This window comes from Pristis pectinata, chromosome 12 (genome assembly GCF_009764475.1).
Source record: "Pristis pectinata isolate sPriPec2 chromosome 12, sPriPec2.1.pri, whole genome shotgun sequence".
Classification (NCBI taxonomy): domain Eukaryota; kingdom Metazoa; phylum Chordata; class Chondrichthyes; order Rhinopristiformes; family Pristidae; genus Pristis; species Pristis pectinata.
The window spans coordinates 1,404,272-1,426,107 of NC_067416.1; the positions used below are offsets into that span (position 1 = coordinate 1,404,272).

The following is a 21,836-nucleotide window of genomic DNA, read 5'->3' on the forward strand; positions in this document are numbered from 1 at the left end:
CTGAAGCTGGGTGCAGCCAGCGCGAGGGCTCAGTGGGGAAGGACGACAGTTTAGGGTTCTTCTGCCACAGGAGAAGGAGGGGCGGGGTGGGCAAGGAAGCCGCTCAAATGTTGTAAATATGGGATTGGGGTATTACCCCAGGGAGCCACACGTGTGGCATCGGTGCTGTGTTTTTTATATATAAAAAGGTGACACTAAGAATTGAACTGTACACGAATGTAAAGGTTTGAACAGTTTTATTATTGTATATAGTTTCTTTTATTATGAATAAAGTTTATTTTGAATTAAAAAAAGCAGTAAGAAATCTCTGTTACACTGGCATAAACCTGAGCTCACAGCTGACAGAGCCACTGCCTCACAGCTCCAGAAACCCGGGTGCTGTCTGTGTGGAGTTTGCATGTTCTCCCTGTGACTGTGTAGGATTCCCTCGAGTGCTCTGGTTTCCTCCCACATCCCTAAGGCGTGCGGGGTGGGGGGTTAGTTGGCCGCTGTAAATTGTCCCTAGAATCTGGGGGGAATGATGGGAATGTGGGGAGAGTAGTTTACTGGTAAAATTAGTGGGAGAATGAGATTGCTCTGTGGACTAACATTGAATCGATGGACTGAATGGCCTCCTTCTAGTCATAAGGAAATATGAAAACTGACGCAACTGGTTCTGCTCAGTGATCACCCCATGCTCACAGACCAGAAATGCTTCCACTTAATATTCTTATTGCTGTGCTTGAATCGGCCCCTCCTGTAACCTCTGTCCGTGCGTAACTGGCGAGATCACCGGCTGCTTCTCTCTCTTCTTCCCACCACCAACAAGGCTCGTGCCCCATCAGGTGTCTGCAACGAGAGCTGTGGGTGTCATTGTGATCTTAACTCCCCACACGCCCACAGACATTGACAGACAGACACACACGCACACGCACACGCACACACACACACACACACACACACACACACACACACAAACACACACACTCTCAAACACACACATACATACACACAGACACACTCTCACACACACACACACACACACAAATACACACACACAAACACACACATACGCACACGTACACACAAACATCCTCACACACAAGTACACACAAACACACGTACACACAAACACACACACTCTCAAACACACACATACATACACACACACACTCTCTCTCTCACACACACACACACACACACACACACACACACACACACACACACACACACTTGTTGCAGAAAGAGTTAACATTAGGCTTTTAATTACATAAGACTTGTTTTGTTCCCGATATCTTCTGACCTTGTCAGCAAGATGGAGCACAGCATTTGGATTTTATGGTTGGCATTCTCACTGTACAGCTGAGCCCTTCACACACTCTGGGCCTTGTGGTGAGTATATGAGGAGCAGCAGTGAGCAGCACTGCCCATACTCACGACTGAAAGCTGAGGTGAGTTTCTGTGTTCATTCCCTCCCTGCAAGCATCAGTAGCTGGGACTCCAGGACCGGGTTTAATTTACTAAGTCAGGAGCACACAGAAGTGCCAAAGCTTCTGTTTGATCAGAACCACTGGTGGCACAGCAACAACGGATGGACAGGAAGAATGTGGTGGAACTGAGGGATCTCAGGGACCACGTCCAGGGTCCCTGAAGGGCACAGAGCTGGTGGATGAGGTTGTTAGAAGGCAGGCAGGGTACTCCATTGAGGAAGATACAGATTACAAGGAAGTGGGGGGGGGGGGGGCTCATGCTACAACTGTGCCACAAATGGAACTCTGTGTACGGTTCTGGTCGCCACACTGCAGGAAGGATGGGACAGTCTAGAGAGGGTGCTGGGACAATCTCTCGGGATGTTGTTGGGGCGGGAGGTTTCTAGTTATGAGGAGAGACTGTCCAATCAGAGGCTGTTTTCTTTGGAGAAAACATAATGAATGAGGAGCTTGATGAAGTGTAAAAGGTAATGAGATCCCCGGGGCTGAAATGGTGGCCACAAGAGGACACAGGTTTAAGGTGCTGGGGGGTAGGTATAGGGGAGATGTCAGGGGTAAGTCTTTTACTCAGAGAGTGGTGAGTGTGTGGAATGGGCTGCCGGAAATTGTGGTGGAGGCGGATACGATAGGGTCTTTCAAGAGACTGTTAGATAGGTACATGGAGCTGAGTAAAATAGAGGACTATGGGTAAGCCTAGTAATTTCTAGGGTAGGGACATGTTCGGCACAGCTTTGTGGGCCGAAGGACCTGAATTGTGCTGTAGTTTTTCTATGTTTCTATGCCCCCGTGGTGTGAAGAGGGAAGACCTGCTCCCCCAGCGAGAGTCGGTGTCTGGGCCACGTAGATTAGTCAACGCTGCAAGGGTTAGAGGGGAGCTGAGAATAAATTATTTCGGTCAGTGAGTGGTGGGGGTCTGGAAGTCGCTGCTTGAGAGTGAAGGAGTGTTAGTCCTGCCCATCGTTAAACAGTCCGTGGGTCGGCCCCTGAAGAGCCGGGACCCGCAGACTGCAGAACAAGAGTGGGAAGTGGGAGGAAGGTAAAGTCTGTGTCTGGCAGTGACGGGCACAGGGGCTCGAATGGTCTCCTTGTTCTGAAGTTCTCACCTCTGGGACTCTCATTATTTTTTACACCCTGATTAAATCTCCCTTCAGCCTCCTTTGTTCCAAAGAAAAGAATCTCGTTCGGGTCAGTCTCTCATCAAAACCATAACTTCCCAGCTCGGGAAACTTCCTGGTAAACCCTCCCCGCGGTGACCTCCGGTGGAGGGGGTCTCGGGGAGGAGATGTGTTCGCTGCGGTGGGCTGTGATCTGGAGTGCTCTACCTGAAAGGGCAGTGGGAACAGATTCAACTGCTGGTTCACAGGTGAGACCACCCCAGCCATAGGTGCAGCAGGTGGAGCATCAGAACAGGAGAAATGGCAGCAAGGGAGCCCCCCGGCCCTCTGAGCCTCCCCACCAGTCATCAAGGTCTTTACCTCAGCACCACTTTCTTGCACTGCCCCATATCTCCTGATTTCCTCATTATTGGGATTGGGATTGGTTTATTATCGTCACGTGTACCGAGGTTCAGTGAAAAGCTTGTCGTACAAACCGATCATACAGGTCAATTCATTACACAGTGCAGTTACATTGAGTTAGTACAGAGTGCATTGATGTCATACATGTAAAAACAGTAACAGTACAGAGTAAAGTGTCACAGCTACAGAGAAAGTGCAGTGCAATAAGGTGCAAGGTCAAAACAAGGTAGATCGTGAGGTCATAGTCCATCTCATTTTATAAGGGAACCGTTCCAATGTCTTATCACAGTGGGGTAGAAGCTGTCCTTAAGTCTGGTGGTATGTGCCTTCAGGCTCCTGTATCTTCTACCCGATGGGAGAAGAGAGAATGTCCCGGGTGGGTGGGGTCTTTGATTACGCTGGCTGCTACACCAAGACAACGAGAGGTAAAGACAGAGTCCAAGGAGGGGAGGCTGGTGTCCGTGATGTACTGGGCTGTGTCCACAACTCTCTGCAGCTTCTTGCGGTCCTGGGCAGAGCAGTTGCTGTACCAAGCTGTGATGCATTCAATGGTGCATCAGTAAAAGTTGGTGAGAGTCAAAGGGGACAAACCAAATTTCTTTAGCCTCCTGAGGAAGTAGAGGTGCTGGTGAGCTTTCTTGGCCGTGGCATCTATGTGATTTGACCAGGACAGGCTGTTGGTGATGTTCACTCCCAGGAACTTGAAGCTCTCAACCTTCTCGACCTCAGCACCATTGATGTAGACAGGTGCATGTACACCACCCCCTTTCCTGAAGTCAATGACCAGCTCTTTTGTTTTGTTGACATCGAGGGAAAGGTTGTTGTCATGACACCATTCCACTAAGCTCTCTATCTCCTTCCTGTACTCCGACTCATTGCTGTTGGAGATACGGCCTACAAGGTATCTACAATATCCAGAGATCTATCGGTCTCTGAGTTGAATAAACTCAGTGCCGGAGCGTCCGCAGCCTCCATGGAGAGAATTCCAAATCTTCACCCCCTCTGAGTGAAGAAATTTCTCCTCATCCCTGTCCTAAACAGCCGACCGATTCTCAGACTCTGCCGCCTTGTCCTCAACCCGTCACATGGGGAAACCACCCATCCAGCCCGTCAAATCTTTGAAGAAGTTTGTTTTAATGAAGTCTCCTCTTATTCTTCTAAACCCTGGAGAACACAATCCCCTGCTTAAAGGTATTGCCAATGTAAGCAATTTGGAAGCCTTCTCTATGCACAGAATGATTGAAGCAGCTCCATTTCTCTTTCAGATGCTGAGCCTGTGGATTCCAATTTCTTTCCTTCTCACTGGAATCAACGGTCAGTGACCAGGAAACATTTCTTAAAGACTTGGTTCCTTTGGTGTTTAAACTGAGAGATGTTATGGAGGGGTTACGTTTTTAGAAAACCCAACCACATTGCAATTTTCCGTAATGTGAGCCTTTTCTTCCCATTGAATCCCCTGTAATAATTGGAGCTACGTTCCTGCAGGACGTTTATCTCTCAAGAGTAATGCTTCTGTCAGTATAGGCAAGGGAATTCTGATTGTATTCTGGTTGCCTCATTATAGGAAGGATGTGGAAGCTTTGGAGAATGTGCAGAGGAGATTTACTGTACTGTGTTGTACTGTTCTATGTTCTATGAATTGTAGGTAGAAGAGAAAAGGCTGTTGTCTTAATTAACTAGAAATGGATGTTACATTGTTTGATGAAGTATCGTTATATACATGTCAATAGAAGAGATTGCCTTGTCAGTTTCCAAAGCAAATCCCTTAAGTGGCCTCCCGCTGTGAATTAGCAGCCTCTGATCATTGTCCTTTGTGAACTAGTTCAGTTATCCGTATCATTTTGTATTTTTTTCACATAAATTCCATAAGAGTGAATTTTTATTCTACATGTCATATTTTTGATAGTGATTTGTGAATTCTGTTGGGTGAATTCGAACTTCCATAATGTGGGATTACACTGTACCAGTTGTGCGGGTGGTAAAAGGGCAGCCACAGTGGCCTGATCCTTTGGGAACTCAACCCAAACTTGTGAGTTCGAACCCAAACAGGATACGTTGCGTAAATGAATTCATGAGTCTGGTAATTTGTGCGGTATGTGAATAAACACAAGCTGTAGAACAACATTCTGCATTTCTATAGCATCTTTAATGTATCGAAATATCCCAATCAGAACTTTATCAAATAAAACATGACCAAGTCATGTAGCGATATTGGCAGAAATGCTCAAACAGGAGTAGGTTTTAAGGGACACCTTCAAGGAGTGGAGAGAGGCAGGGAGGGCTTAGGGGAAGAATTCCAGAGCTTGGAGCCCGGGCAAGAGGAATCGGAGGTCAGGAGGTGGAGGGCAGAGATCTGTTCAAGGCTGCTGGAGGAGATAATGGTGGGGAGGTACAGGGGACTGGAAAACAAGGATGCGAGTTTTAAAATGTCAACTTAAATCAGAAGCTCAGTGACAGAGGCGGGAATGGGTGAACAACTTGTCACCAGTCAGGATACGTACAGGGAGCAGAGCTTTGGAATGATGTTGGATCTGGAGGGTGGAATGAGGGAACCTGCCAGGGAGCAATGAACTGCAGTGTAGAGATAACAAAGGCAATGCTGAGGGTTTCAGCAGCAGCCGTGTAAGGTCAGAGACAGACGAGACTGCAGATGTTGTAATCTTGAGCAAAATACAAACTGCTGGAGGGACTCAGCAGGTCAGGCAGCATCTGTGGAGACAAAGGGATGGTTAAAGTTTCAGGTGGAGACCCTGCATCAGGACATAATCAGCTGCCTAAGGTTACCGTGTGACCGAGGTACAGGGGTTGTATGTGCTGGCTTGTTCTGGGCCGATTCAGTTGGGTTTCTCACTGTTGCTCCCTGTCGACAGGTGAAGGGGAACCAATCTGCTACGACAGACTGGGCTGTTTTCCCGTTGGATACCCATGGACAGGGATAAAGGAGAGACCCATCACCAGGGCCCCCTGGAGCCCTGAGAAGATCAACACCCGTTTCCTCCTCTACACCAGACAGAACCCCAACAACTTTCAGGTAACACCTCCTCCACCCAGGCCGGGCTGCCAAAGGCAGTCATAAGACACGACTAAGCTAGAGAGGGTTCAGAAAAGATCCTTGCTGGGACTGGAGGGCTTGAGTTATAAGGAGAGGCTGGACGGGCTGGGACTGATTTCCCTGGAGTGAAGGAGGCTGAGGGGTGACATAGAGGTTTATAAAACCATGAGGAGCATAGATAAGGCAATCTGTTTCCCAGGGTAGGGGAGGCTGAAACGTGAGGGCACAGGTTTCAGGTGACAGGGAAAAGATTTAAAAGAAATCTGAGGGGCAACTTTTTCACACAGGGTGGTGGGTGTGTGGAACGAGCTGCCAGAGGAAGTGGCAGAGGTGGGTACAGTTACAATGTTTAAAAGATGTTTGGACAGGTACATGGATGGGAAAGATTTAAAGAAATGTGGGCCAAATGCAGGCAAATGGGACTAGTTCAAGCAACTTGGTCAGCATGGACCAGTTGGGCTGAAGGGCCTGTTTCTGTGCTGTATGACTCTATGAATCTATGAAACTCTGACAGAGAAGCAACAGGTAGGGACTGGGGAATGGGGTGGCCATTAAGTAATCTGACCCCTGTCACCAAGAAGGACTAAGGCAGCAGGCACATGGGAACATCACGACCTAGCTGCAGATTCCTCTCCAGGTCACACACCGTCCCAGCTTGGAAATATATCCCCATTCCTCCATCGTCACTGGGTCTAAACCCTGGAACTCCCTCCCCAACACCACTGCGGGGGCACCTTCCCCAGGAGGACTGCAGGAGTTCCAGATGTCACCTCACCCCCACCTCTCAGGGGAAACGACAGATGGGCAGTGAACGCTGGCTTCGCTAGATCCTGCAAATGAATAAACACAGTGGCGCCGTGGCCTCACACCAGCACTCTGTAGACCCCTCAGTGCCACACTGAGACACTCCCACACTGTCAGAGGTGCTGTCTTCCAGAGGTCCTTCCTGCAACCCAGGAACACAAGAGGACCCTGATGCAAGGCTGAGCAGGAGGCTTCTCCTGGTGTGCTGGGTGTTTCTGCACAGCCGGTATCATCAGACACAGATGGCCGTGGCATTATTGTTCCTTGTTGGATCTTGCTATGCACGGTTACTTTCCTGCATTACATCTGTGACTACACAAAGCCCTTCATGGCCTGGTGAAAGGCAGTGCTGCACTCCCTCAGTCCTGCACAGCTGTGGCAGCCTGGAGCTACTGCTAAACCAGGATTTTAGGGTGAGATTGGAACTCAAAGTCTTTTCCCAGAGTTCCTTCAGGCACAGCTCGGAGTTCAGGGGAAAGATTGACCCTTGCCCGCTTTTCCAGGTCGCAGCGCTGTGCTCCCTGCTCCTGGCTGGCCCTTCCCGTGTCCCACACTGCACACTCTGCTCGGGAACTGCAGCATCCTTTACAGGTGTTTGTGTTCTTTATGTAGGAAATCAGCAGGACCAATCCACAGACAGTCACCGTCTCAAACTTCAGCAGCAATCAGAAAACTGTCCTAGTGATCCACGGACACCTGGAAAATGGAGATTCCAAATGGACTGTGGATATGTGCAAGGTGTGAGCTGTGGATTAGTGCAAGGTGTGAGCTGTGGATATGTGCAAGGTGTGAGCGATGGATTAGTGCAAGGTGTGAGCTGTGGATATGTGCAAGGTGTGAGCTGTGGATATGTGCAAGGTGTGAGCCTGGAGTAGTGCAAGATGTGACCGATGGATTAGTGCAAGGTGTGATCTGTGTTGTGTTCCTTCTGCCATTGGTGTGGCTGGAGCAGGGAGCAGTGATCTTCCAGCAGTGGGGTGGTGGGTGAGTGAAGGAACTACGGGCACAGGAAGGAAGGGTGTCTGTCCCATCCCAGCACTGCATCAGTGGTAGGGAAATTATTGGAGAAGATTCTTGGGGACAGGATTTACTCACATTTGGAAAAGCATGGATTTATCAGGGATAGTCTGCATGGCTTTGTGCAGGGGAGGACATGTCTTACAAATTTGAGTTTTTTGAGGAGGTGGTCAGGATAATTGCAGGTAGGGCAGTGGATGATGTCTACAGGGACTTTAGTGAAGCTTTCAACAAGGTTCCTCCTGGTCAGCTGATCCAGAAGATTCAGTCACATGGGATCCATGGAGAGTTGGTAAATTGGATCCAAAATTGGCTTGGCCATAGAAGATAGAGGTGGTGGTGGAGCGGTGTTATTCTGTCTGGAGATCTGTGGTCAGTGTCCTGTGATCTGTGATTATATATAAATGCCATGGACAAAAATGTCAGTGATCTGATTAGTAAGTTTGCAGATGACATTAAAATTAGTGAGGTTGTGGACAGTGAGGAAGGTTGGCAAAGGACACGGCAGGATATAGACTGGTTGGAAATGTGGGCAGGGAAGTGGCAGATGGAGTTTAATCCGGACAAGTGTGAGGTGGTGCATTTTGGGAGGTCAAATGTAAGAGGAAACTATGAAGTAAACGGCAAGACCCTGAGGAGCATTGATGTACAGAGAGATCGTGGAATGCAAGTCCATAGCTCCCTGAAGTGGTGACACAAGTAGACAGAGTGGTGAAGAAGGTGTACAGCACGCTTGCCTCCATCGGTCGGGGCACTGAGTATAAAAATTGGCAATTCATGTTGCGACTGTATCCAACTTTGGTCAGGCTGCACTTGGAGCATTGTGTACAGTTCTGGTCACCCCGTTATGGGAAGGATGTGGAGGCTTTGGAGAGGGTGCAGAAGAGGTTGACCAGGATGCTGCCTAGATTAGAGGGCGTGAGCTATAAGGAGAGGACGGAAAAACTTGGGTTGTTTTGTCTGGAGCAGCGGAGGCTGAGGGCCGACCTGATGGAAGTTTACAAAATGATGAGAGGCACAGATAGGATAGACAGTCGGCGTCTGTCCTGGCGTGTAAATGCCAAGTACCAGAGGGCATGGGTTTAAGGTGAGAGAAGGAAGGTATAAAGGAGATGTGTGGGGCAAGTTTTTTTAGACAGAGAGTGGTGGGTGCCTGGGACAGGCTACCGGGGTGTGGTAGAACTAGATACAACAGCAACGTTTAAGAGGCAGTCAGCCAGACGTAGGAACAGGCAGGGAATGGAGGGAGATGGACTACGTGCAGGCAGGTGGGGTTACTATAGTTTGGCATCATGGTCAGTGCAGACACGATGCCTGAGGGCCTGTTCCTTTGCTGTGCTGATCGATGTTCTATGTTCTATTGCATGGCAGTCACCAGGACTTTGGTCTTAATCTCGTTGGCCCTCATGTGAATAATTGTATGAGAACTTTAAACATTTCTAAACTTTCTTTAGATGTTTTCATTGATAAAAGTTGATAAATCCTGGGATCGGACCATGGCACGTCATCAGATAAACCTCTGGGAATTTACCCAACCAGAGCTGGCACTCCCTGGGGAAGTAGGAATCAGGATGGGAGGGGAAGGGTTTGGAGCCAGGTTACCAGCATGGGAAAGATAGGCTGAGTGGCCTATTTCTGTGCCATCAATTCAATTCATTCTGTGACACCATCAGTGGTGAGGGGTGCTAACCGGCAAGGTTTCAACCGAACTCAGGCTTTGTTTCCTCTCCTTTGAGACAATTCTGCAAGTGGATAACATCAACTGCGTCTGTGTGGACTGGAGAGGTGGCTCGCAGTGTCCGTTCAGCCAAGCTGCTCAGAACATCCGCGTGGTGGGAGCTGAAATCGCATTCTTCCTCCATGCACTGGAGGTGAGTGGCAATAACTGCACATCACCTTATGATTACTGCAGAGAATAGGTGGTCTGTAACAGGAACAGCCTGCCTGTAGAACAGGTGGTCTGTAACAGCAGGAACCGCCCATAGAATGAGGTTTGGTGATGACTGTATCAGTGCTGCTTCCTGCTCTTGTACAGAACTCGAAAATCCCCTCATGTCTGCTGTCAGTCTCCCCCTGCTCCATCATTCCCACGGTCCATGCCTGACTCTTCCCTTCCCTATCTCCACATCTCTATCTCCATCTCTGGGGACAGGGTTGGCCACCAATATCCACCACAGGCCCACGGGCTCCCACAGCCTGTGACCACACCTCCTCCCATCCTGCTTCCTGCAAGGACTCCATCCCATTCTCCCAGTATCTCCAGCTCCTTCACTTCTGATTGCAGCATCTTCCACGCCAGTGTTCCCATAACCATGATTTCCCCTCCCATCGTTGGAAGACACGTGGTCTCCATCTCCCCCACTTCTGCTCTCACCCCCTCCTCCCACACAGAACTATCACGGGGTCTCCTTGTCCTCACCTTCTACCCACCAGCCTCCACATTTCTGTCATGTGGATTGAGGAGCCACCACTGGAGCTCCCTGGTCAACTCTTCCATCTCCGCCAGTGTCCGCTCTCCTGCTCACAGCACTTTCCCACACATCCACAGGAGGTGTGACACCTTCCCTTCCCACTGTCCAGGGACCCAAACATTCCCCAGTGAAGCACCTCTTCCAGTCTAGTGTACTGCATCTGATGTTCACAGTGTGGTCTCCTCCACACTGGAGAAACCAAACACGGGTTGGGCAACTGCTCTGCAGAATGCCTCCAGTCAGCTGGGAAGATGACCTCGAGCTTCCAATCTCGTGTCACCTTCATTCTCTGTCCACTCCCTCTCTGACCTCTGTCTTTGGGGTCCTACACAGTTCCAAAGAAGCCCAACGTTGAACTCAAGAAACAGTTCCTCATCTTCTGACTAGACACATTGCAGTCCCTGTGACTCAATCTAAGTAGAAGCATATAAACTGGGAGGAGGAGATGGCCATTCAGCCCTTCAAGCCTGCTCTACCATTCAATACGGTCATGACTGATCATCCGCACTCTCTCCTGTTCCTGCTCTCTTCCCACATCTCCCGATCTCTTTATCCTTCAAAGCAATGTCTGGCTCCTCCTTCAAAAAATGTAATGATGTGTCCTCCACAGACTCCTGTGGTGGAGAATTCACCAGTTCCCCACCCTCTAGAGATGAAATGTCCCCTCCTCTGTCCTAACTGGGCTGTGACTCCAGGTTCATGGCCATTGAGTGCCAAACTCTTGCAAATATGCGCCATCGTCCCAATCTCTCTCCACGCGCCAGTCCTGCCATCCCAGGAATCAGATGGTGAGCCATTGCTGTGCTCCCTTTGTGGTGAGAACATCCTCCCTCGGGTAAGGAGAGCAGACCTGGCCCGATACTCAGGGTGAGGTCTCACCAAGGCCTTGTACAATTTAACAACTTCAGATAACCAGTCTCTCCAACTTGTGTCAGTTCTTGTGTAAAGTGGTCTGTCTGTAATTTTAACTCAGTTTTTCTTTCTCCACAGGCGCTGCCTGGCCTGCTGGGTATTTTCAGTATTTTCTGCTTTTAGTTGTAATTTCCCTGTAGAACAGAGTGTGGACTGTAACACAACAGGAGCAATCTGCCTGTAGAACATTGTTAATTGTTGATTGGCTCAGGAGTATACAGCTTACCAAAGAGGGTAATTGTCTCAATAGATGTAACTTTATCTGCAGCCACACAGGGGAAGTAAGGGTGTGATGTCAAAACGTGCTCGGCCATGAGATGGTCCTACTGATACCGGGGACCTTCACCGGTCCACCCCTGATACCCCTTCACCCCCATTCTCTATGAGCTGGATTCCCAGAGAGACCAGAGCATTGCTGCATGACCTGGTCAGCAGAAGCACAGAAAGAGTCCACAAAGAGATTGGGCTGGGCTCTGGCTACCACGGGATGCTGAGTCAGAGTTGTGTCAGCTCACCTTGCTCCTTCTCCTTGTGTGCCCCAGAGTAACTACAATTACACCTTGCCTGATGTGTACTTGGTGGGGCATGGACTGGGTGCCCACGCTGCTGGTGAGGCAGGACGGAGGAAGCCGGGCATCGCCAGAATTACAGGTAACCTTCTCTCTGGATTGGGGATGGTTGGTGTCGGGATGGGAGAAGTGCTCATGGCTCAGTGAGGTTCTGCACAGGGGAGGAAGGGGATGGGGAGTTCACAGAGGTGAATGCAGACAGTTTGATATCAATGGGGACAGGCCATACAGTGGTACAGAAGGTCAAGCCGCTACCTCCAGCTCCAGCGACCAGTGTTTGAGCAACAAACAGTCTGCTGGAGGAACTCAGCAGGTCGAGCAGCATCTGTGGGAGATGAGGAATTGTTGACATTTCAGGTCGAGAGACCTGTGTTTGATCCTGACCTCCAGTGCTGTCTGCGTGGAGTTTGCACACTCTCTCTGTGACCACGTGGGTTTCCCCCAGGTGCTCCGGTTTCCTCCCACATCCCAAAAACGTGTGGGTTGGTGGGTTAATTGTCGCTGTAAGTTGCCCCCAGCGTGTGGGTGAGGGGTAGAATCTGGGGACAGTTGAAGGGAACGTGGGGAGAACAGGTTACAGCAAAACGAATGGGGTATGGGATAGCTCAATGTGCCAGCATTGTCTTAATGGGCTGAATGGTCCTCTTCTATATGTGGAGATAAGGGTTAGATCTTTGAGGTTCAGTTCATTGCAAGGAATGGCAATGGTTCCTGGGAACAACCCAGGATTAGACTCATAAATGAGGGACATTGGACTGATCCTGAGGTTATTCCGCAGGCCTTGATCCCGTTGCCCCATACTTCCAGAACACTCCTCCTGAAGTGAGGTTGGATCCCACCGACGCACTGTTTGTTGATGTCATTCACACGGATGGTTCCTTCAAGTTCCCCAACAAAGGTAGGAGTCATTGCTGAAACACCCATCACACATCCAGGCACAGAGGCAGTCGAGGGGCACTGGATCTGTCCCAGACCAGGCACCCACCAGTAACAGGGAGGGGGTAGAGTCACAGGGCTTGAAGGAACCCTGGTGGTGATGGAACCCAGAGAATTCACAAGGGTTGTAGTGTTGGGAATAATGGGGTAGGACACTGGGAGAGAGAGACAGAGAGAGAGAAAGAGAGAGAGAGAGAGAGAAAGAGTGTGTGAGAGAATGTGTGAGAGAGAGAAAGTGTGTGAGGGAGAGAATGTGTGTGTGAGGGGGAGAGAGAGCAAAGGAGAGAGCGAAGGAGAGACCATAGGAGAGAGCAAAGGAGAGAGCATAGGAGAGAGCAAAGGAGAGAGCAAAGGAGAGAGCATAGGAGAGAGCAAAGGAGAGAGCATAGGAGAGAGCAAAGGAGAGAGCAAAGGAGAGAGCATAGGAGAGAGCGAGAGAGTGTGAGAGAAGCAGTGAAAGGATGAGGAAGACGGTGAGGGATACGCACTGGCCTCTCACTGTGCGGAATTTTGGAGAGTGTTACCTCTCCATTGGCCTGTCTGATTGGCTGCCTCTGTCACAGGGTTCGGGATGACTTATCCTTGTGGTCATGTGGACTTCTACCCCAATGGAGGCGAGAACATGCCGGGCTGCTCGAAGAACCTCATTTCAACCATCCTGGACGTGGATGGGATCTGGGAAGGTGAGTGACGGAAGGTGTTGGTGTCACTCAGACGTTGTGGTGGACCCAGAGCCCACCCCTTAAAGGGGCACCGTCCAGCTGGATGCCCACAGGCTGTGCCTGGAGGAGGAGTGTGGACCCACTGGATTCTCCACCAATGCATGAGGAACAGTGCAAGTTCTGTGTCCTGGATATGTCTGCAGAGGATGCCACACTTTCATAGCATCATAGAATTATTGAGGCCATTCAGTCCATCAAGTCTACGCCTGTCAGTCCCATTCCCCTGGGCTCTGAAAATGATTCTGTCTCGTGTCCATCTCATTCCCTTTGAGGGCCATGGGATTGTTTGAGCAACAAATGCCCTGTCCAGAAGGTCACATCTTGGTTACAGCGAATACTGCCCCTTGTGTCCAATCCTGTGGGGACCCCTGCTACCTGGAGCACACGGCATCATGTACTGTGATTTCTAAAGGAACAATTGCTGTATGATGTGCTTTTCACAATGGGCTCTCTCTCCTGTAACACGTGACGGTGAGTTCAATGTTATGTTAACAGATGCCGTTCCCTTTAATATTGGCTGTGATGTTCTATGAGTTATACAGGGAACCGTTCCCTCACGCAATGTGTGGGTTGTACAGGGAACTGTTCCTTCACACAATGTGAGGGTTGTACAGGGCACCGTTCCACACACGTTCAGTGGGTTGTACAGGGCACCGTTCCTCACACGTTCTGTGGGTTGTACAGGACACTGTTCCTCACACGTTCTGTGGGTTGTACAGGACACCGTTCCTCACACATTCTGTGGGTTGTACAGGCACCGTTCCCTCACACGTTCTATGGGTTGTACAGGACACTGTTCCTCACACGTTCTGTGGGTTGTACAGGGCACAGTTCTTCACACGTTCAGTGGGTTGTACAGGACACCGTTCCTCACACGTTCTGTGGGTTGTACAGGGCACTGTTCCTCACACGTTCTGTGGGTTGTACAGGGCACCGTTCCTCACACGTTCTGTGGGTTGTACAGGGCACCGTTCTTCACACGTTCAGTGGGTTGTACAGGGCACCGTCCCTCACAAGGCTTTTCCCATTCTGTGGTGTCACCTGTGTTGATCAAAGACTGAGCTGACTCCCCATGAAGAATGTTTTTCTCCCCACAGGCACAAAGAATTTTTTCTCCTGCAACCACCTCCGTGCCGTGAAGTACTTCACAGAGAGTGTGGGATCACCGGATGGTTTTGTGGCCTTTCCATGTGCCAGTGAGCAGGAGTTTCAGGCAGTAAGTACGGAAAGCAAATCCTTCCACTCACAGGTGAACCCATCACAGTAACCAAGTCAACAGCTCATGGCTGATCGATGCTCGTGGTTAGACTTGAGGCCAACAAATTGGATTCGGGATTAACCTTTATAAAGATTATAGTTTGGGCCTGGTGCATGTTCAGTGAGAGGGATGGTGGGTGGGAGGGCACTCTGTACACCCCATGTGTGGGAATCAAACACTGCTGGGGCAGGGACAACAGGGGTTACATGGGTTAGTCAGACAGCACAGCTCCCCCTCTCTCTATCTCACACACACCGACACAGGCACACAAACACACACACACACACACACACCGACACAGGCACACACACCGACACAGGCACACAAACACACACACACACACCGACACAGGCACACACACCGACACAGGCACACAAACACACACACACACACACACCGACACAGGCACACACACCAACACAGGCACACAAACACACACACACACACCGACACAGGCACACAAACACACACACACACACACACCGACACAGGCACACACACCGACACAGGCACACAAACACACACACACACACCGACACAGGCACACACACCGACACAGGCACACAAACACACACACACACACTGACACAGGCACACAAACACACACACACACACACACCGACACAGGCACACACACCGACACAGGCACACAAACACACACACACACACCGACACAGGCACACACACCGACACAGGCACACAAACACACACACACACACACACCGACACAGGCACACACACTGACACAGGCACACACACCGACACAGGCACACAAACACACACACACACACACACACACATTTAAGAATGTAATGCTTCCTCTCCCGGATACTTTAACGTGAAACCTTCAGTGGGCTATTTCCCAGTCCTGCAGCTTTGGGCATGTTTCAGGCACCAGGTCTCCTCAGGGCCACAAGGTGGTGTCTGTGAGCTTTCTCGTTCTTCAGTTCAAAGCTCCTCCAATCTCACTCACACTGAGTCTCCTCTCTGCAATCCCCTTCCCTTACACCCATCCTATGGGTAAGACTGTAGGACTTTTCCAGGATCTGCAGTCACAGGCAGTCACTACGGGTTCAGTGACACACAGTGTTGCTGTTCCTTTATTTAGAAAGGCAGTGGGGATAAGCAAGGTACCGACAGGTCAGCGAGCCTTAAGTCAGTGGTAGGGAACTTATTGGAGAAAATCCTAAAGGACTGGATTTATGTACATTTGGGAAGGCAGGGATAGTCAGTATGTCTTTGTGAGGGGCATGGCTTTAAAGTAATAGGTGGGAGGTTCAAGGGAGATATCAGAAGAAGGTTTTTTACCCAGAGGGTGGTTGGAACATGGAATGTGCTGCCTGGGCGGTGGTGGAGGCAGGTACATTGGTCAAATTCAAGAGATTGCTAGATAAGCATATGGAGGAATTTAAAATAGAGGGATATGTGGGAGGAAGGGGCTAGATAGTCTTAGGTGAGGTTTAAAGGTCGGCACAACATTGTGGGCTGAAGGGCCTGTATTGTGCTGTACTGTTCTGTGATTCTATGATTCTATATCCTGTCTTATTTGATTCAGGTTTTTGAGGAGGTAACCAAGAAGATTAATGAAGATGGTGGTGCAGGGGTTGTACAGGGATTTGACAAGGTCCCGCATGGTAGGCTGGTCCAGAAGGTTAAGGCACATGGGATCCAAGATAAACTGGCTAATTGGATCCAAAATTGGCTTGGTGACAGGAGGCAGAGTGTGGCGGTGAAAGGATGCTTTCCTGACCGTAAGTCTGTGACCAGTGGTGTACCACAGGGATCGGTGCTGGGACCCCTGTTGTCTGTGGTGTATATAAGTGATTTGGATGTGAGTGTAGGAGGTTTGATGAGTTAATTTGTGGATGACATGGAAGCTGACAGTGCTGTGGACGGTGAGGAAGGTTGTCCAAGGCTACAGCAGGGTATGGTTCTGATGGACAGTTGGGCAGAGCGCTGGCAGATGGAATTTAATCCCAACAAGTGCAGATGATCCATTTTGGGAAGACAAAGAGAGGTAGGACATGTACAGTAAATGGCAGGGCACTGAGAAACGTTGATGAACAGGGTCCACCGCTCCCTGAAAGTGGTAATACAAATAGATCTGGTGGTGAAGTGGTGAAGAAGGCATACGCATCTTCGCCTTCATGGGCCGAGGCACAGAATACAGAAGTTAGGACGTTATGTTGCAGCTTTACAAGACACTGGTCAGACCGCACTGGAGCACAGTGTGCAGTTCCGGTCACCACACTGTAGGAAGGGTGTGTTGCATTGGAGAGGTTGCAGAGGGGATTCACCAGGACATTGCCTGGATTGGAGGACTTTAATTATGGGGAGAGATTAGACAGGCTGGGCTTGTTTTCCCTGGAGTGAAGGAGGCTGAGGGGTAACCTGACAGAGGCGTATAAAATAATCAGAGGAATAGATGGCTAGGGATTGACATCCGCCGTGTTATGGTCCTCCTGACCTCCTATTGGTTGGTGGGATCACTCTCTGCACCAGTGAACACAAGAGGAGACATATCACTAAGAGAGTTAGTGGTGATTGGCTGGTTCTGATCCGGCGATGTGTATATTCCAGGGGAAGTGTTTTGCCTGCCCCTCTGACAACTGCCCCACCATGGGCTATGACATCGGGACATATCGCCCTGCCCCGGGACTGCTGCACCAGCTGCTCTACCTCAACACCGGCGAGTCCAGTCCCTTCGCAGGTGAGTCACAGCCGGGAGCAGCCCAGCAGGTCCCTGTGTCCACTCCCACCGCCCGACATCAGAGGTGGCCCCACTCCCTCCCATCCATGAACGCCCCTCCATCCAATAACCCCCGCAACATCCAATAACCTCCCTTCTGTCCAATAACCCCCTCCATCCAAATACCCCCTCCATCCAATAACCCCTCCGTCCAATAACCCCCGCAACATCCAATACCCCCACCTCCATCCAATAACCCCCCTCCATCCAATAACCCCCTTTCTGTCCAATAACCCCCTCCATCCAATAACCCCTCCGTCCAATAACCCCCGCAACTTCGAATAACCCCCCTCCATCCAATAACCCCCTTTCTGTCCAATAACCCCCTTCATCCAATAACCCCTCCATGCAATAACCTCCCATCCAATAACCCCCTTTCTGTCCAATAACCCCCCTTTCATCCAATAACCCCCCATCCCACCATCCAATAACCCCCCTTCATTCAATAACACCCCTCCATCCAATAACCCCCCATCCCACCATCCAATAACAGCTCCTCATGTCCATGCCAGCCCACCTGAGTTGCTTGGCCCCCTCTCCCTCCCATACATGAACCCTCTCCATCCAACAGCCCCCGACAATCCAATAACCCCCCACTGCCCAAATTCCCCCCACCATCCAAAACTTCCCTGCTTAATAACTCCCAAACAATTGCAATGAACCCCCCCACCTCCCCCCACCAATAACCCCCAACTCTTGGTCCAACATTCCACCACCCCCCTTATTCCTCCTGACATGAGCTCCCCACTTGCCCCATTTAGCCCCGTCCCTTTGCCTAATAACCCCCACCTCTTCAACCCAATGAACCCCCCCCCCACCTTGGCCCAGTCACCCTCCCCCTTTCCTTTGGACCAATAACCACAATTAGATTTTCTGTATATACTGAATATCTAATGTCTGCCCCTCCCCCTGCCCCTCCCCTGCCCCTCCCCTTCCCCTCTCCCAGTATCCCCTGCCCCTCTGCCCCTTCCCCTCTCACCCTGCCCCTCTGCCCCTTCCCCTCTGCCCCTGCCCCTCTCACCCTGCCCCTCTCCCCTGCCCCTCTGCCCCTTCCCCTCTCACCCTGCCCCTCTGCCCCTTCCCCTCTGCCCCTGCCCCTCTGCCCCTGCCCCTCTCACCCTGCCCCTCTCACCCTGCCCCTCTGCCCCTTCCCCTCTCACCCTGCCCCTCTGCCCTGCCCCTCTGCCCGTGCGTTCCCTCATGTTGCCTGACTCGTGCACTCTTTCTCCACAGTCTGGCGTTACAAGGTGTCGGTGAAACTCTCCGGTTCTCATTCTGTGTCCGGTTTCATTACCGTTGCCGTGTGTGGTACCAAAGGGAACTCCCGACAGCACAGAATCACAAAGTAAGCAGCAGCCTCTCAGCAGCCTGATCAAAACGTCACTTCATTAACATGTCCGGCCTTCAGTAAAACACCGTGGCCCTTAATGTTCCGTCACTTAATATGATAACTCAGCACAACATGCTGGGCCGAAGGGCCTGCTCCTGTGCTGTACTGTTCAATGTGCCAACTCTATTATAAAAATCTCTGCTTTCACTGATTGGAATGTGTCACCCCTGTCTTCAATGTCTGGTTCCAGTGACTGGGCAACTGTGGAGGCATTGGGTTGGTCTCTGTGTGGAGGGACTCCCATTGCATCACTGAGTCACTCATGGGGCCCTCACCCTGGGGACTTGGGCTAGTGAACTAACCAACGCAACCTTCTCTTTGTGTGATTTCCAGAGCTAAACTCCACCCAGGCACCACGTACACGTCCCTTGTTGACCTAGAGCTAGATGTGGGAGACATCACCAAAGTGAAGTTCCTCTGGGACAACAGCGTGATAGACATATTTCACCCTCAGCTAGGAGCAGAGGACATCACCCTGGTCCGAGGGCAGGACCATGCCAGGTCAGTCAGGCAGCTGGAAGCCGGAGGGATGGTCTGCACAGCCAGGTGATGTGTTGTAAGGATCCCGTGATTCGCTGATTCAGTGACAGCACTGGGGTGGTGCGGAGGGGACACCAAGGCTGAGGACTGAGGCAGAGGCAGTGGGACTTAGTTCAGGAACCTCTGATTCATGTTGTGTGGGGGCCACACAATCAAACAGGAGAGCAAAGCTCCTGCAAGGCCCATTGGACTGACTCTGTGGGATCATGCAGTGTTGTTCAAGGAGGACATTTAGCCCACACCAGGAAAAGATTCATGGCAGGTTGTCTGGAGGTGGAAGGTCAGTGTGGGTTTAGAGAAGGTGGAGGGAGAGAGGCTGTTCCTATTGGTGGGTTGTTCAAGGAGCAGAGGGCACAGATTTAACATCTTGGGCAAAAGATACAAATGAGACCTGGAGCTGTCTGCACGTTGGGGATGACAAGTCATCAGGACCTTCATCAGGGGTTGGGCGGTTGATGGTCAGAGCAGACTTGATGGGCTGAAGGGCCTGTTTCCATGCTGTACCTCTCTGTGGCTCTGGGACTGTGAGATGGAATGAGTTCATTGGTTTATTTGTCACATGTACCAAGGTACAGTGGAGTGAGGGCTGTGGGGAATGAGTGGGGATGTTCAGACAGAATTGCCAGTATGGAACCGATGAACGAGTGGCCTCCTTCTGTGCAGTAATGATCCAGTGAGTCTGCACTGAGTGATGTGTTTACATTTTTCTTAACCGTGACTGTGATCCTGGCTCTTACACTTATTCCCACACTGACCTTGACCCTGACCCTCACTCTCACCACGACCCTGACCTTGATACTGACCTTTACCCTGACACCGACCTGACCGTCACCCTGACTAAGCCCCTCACTGACCCTGACCTTGATCAGGACCCCGACCTTGACCATTACCCTGACCCTATCCAGTTGTAAGACATGAGGACATAGCTCCCTCAGAAGGAGTGCTGTGAGGAAGTGTTCCCTGAGGGATTGATTACCAGTCCTGATTCATGAGTCCTGAACTGCGGGAGGTTGAAGGCTGAGTCAGGATTTCCAGGATTTTGTGGGGAAGTGTAAGGACAGATTGGACCTCGGACAACATAACGGACATGGGGCCAAGGCAGGTGGCTGGGCACATGGTCTCACTGTGTGGTGGACAGTTGGGGGGAATGAATGGTCATAAGGGGGAGATATTGGGTTGTTTTCTGAAGGCTGGGACCGAATGGATTGTGGGGTAAACCACAGACTACATAACTTTCTGAACTCCTTTGGGAAGGAATGGACCATTTGGATCGTGCAATAGGCGAAAGGGAATTGTGAGATTATGGGATGGGTTGTAATTCTGTGCAATATGACTGGGTCCAAGGATTCTGAGATCTTTGCTTTGCCCTCGCAGATTCGACTTCTGTGGGAGCCAGACGGTTAAGCAGAAGACCCTTCAAACCCTCATGCCGTGCGCCAAATAAGGGATGTATCAGAGCCACAGTACAACCTGCCCAAGATCTGTTGGTGACTGAGGCCAGAAGCCAGCTCAAATTCCCAGGGCTTCAATCTGAATCCATCAGCAAACAGACATGGGAAATCTGGAAAATGAAATGAAAACAGACCATCACCTTTGGCAGAGAGCTCCTGACTGAGGGCCATTTAATTGGATAGAGCAGAGCAACTGAGTAAAGGGTCCCATTCCATAACCCAGGGACCTTTCCGGTAACAGAGGCGTTCTCAGTCCACAGACAACGCAGGTTGTGTCTGATCCTCAAACCACAGAAATAAAGAATCACCTGCCCTTAGCCTCATTTCATCTTTCAGTAGAAACACAAAAGACAGCAGTAGTGCAGACTGCTGAACGTGGTGAGTGAACAGAGAGATGGGCAGTCATAATCAGCGTGGGCAGTGGGAAGGGAAATGTTTGTTCTGTTGGGATTCTGTACAATGGGAATGAATGCAAAGTGGTTTGGTCTACTGGGCCTACGTCTAGTGGGAATGTGGGAAGGAGATTGACCCAATGGAATTCTGTACAATAGTGGTGAATAGGAAGGCAATTGACCCTTTGGGATTGAGCGTGGTGTTAGTGAGTGGGAAGGGATGGTCCATTTGGATCATTTGTCAGGTGATGGGGAATTATGAGATTTTTGTGCAATGTAACGGGGTCCAAACTTTTCTTCAATTGCAGTGTTAAAATCTTTTCCTAAAATTCTTCTTGTTGTTAGTCATGTACTGAAGGATTGCTGCTGCCTTACTGAGTCTGTGGAAATGTTCCTCAGAATCACAGGGGGATTACAGCACCAAGACCTGACTGAGAAAAACGGACTAGTTAAATGATGAGCTTCATCGGTGGCGGAGGACGGCCACTGGGGGGAATGTTGTTTCACCTCTTAATGTGCAAGAATGTTCCCACAAACTTGATGAGTACTGCACAGGTTGAACGGGTGTAAGGCTCCCTCTCCATTGA

The 21,836-nt window shown here is 50.4% G+C and overlaps 1 protein-coding gene across 1 annotated transcript; it reads left to right on the forward strand.

Moving 5' to 3' along the window:
* Positions 1–4,221: 4,221 nt before the first annotated feature.
* Positions 4,222–20,864, forward strand: LOC127576861 (pancreatic lipase-related protein 2-like). Its single transcript, XM_052027666.1, has 12 exons — positions 4,222–4,300; positions 5,857–6,017; positions 7,455–7,580; positions 9,596–9,730; positions 11,785–11,893; positions 12,590–12,709; positions 13,311–13,430; positions 14,567–14,685; positions 17,308–17,437; positions 18,710–18,821; positions 19,200–19,367; positions 20,781–20,864. The coding sequence occupies exons 1-12, from the start codon at positions 4,222–4,224 to the stop codon at positions 20,848–20,850; spliced, it is 1,449 nt and encodes a 482-aa protein (XP_051883626.1). The 3' UTR covers positions 20,851–20,864.
* The last annotated feature ends 972 nt before the right edge of the window (positions 20,865–21,836 follow it).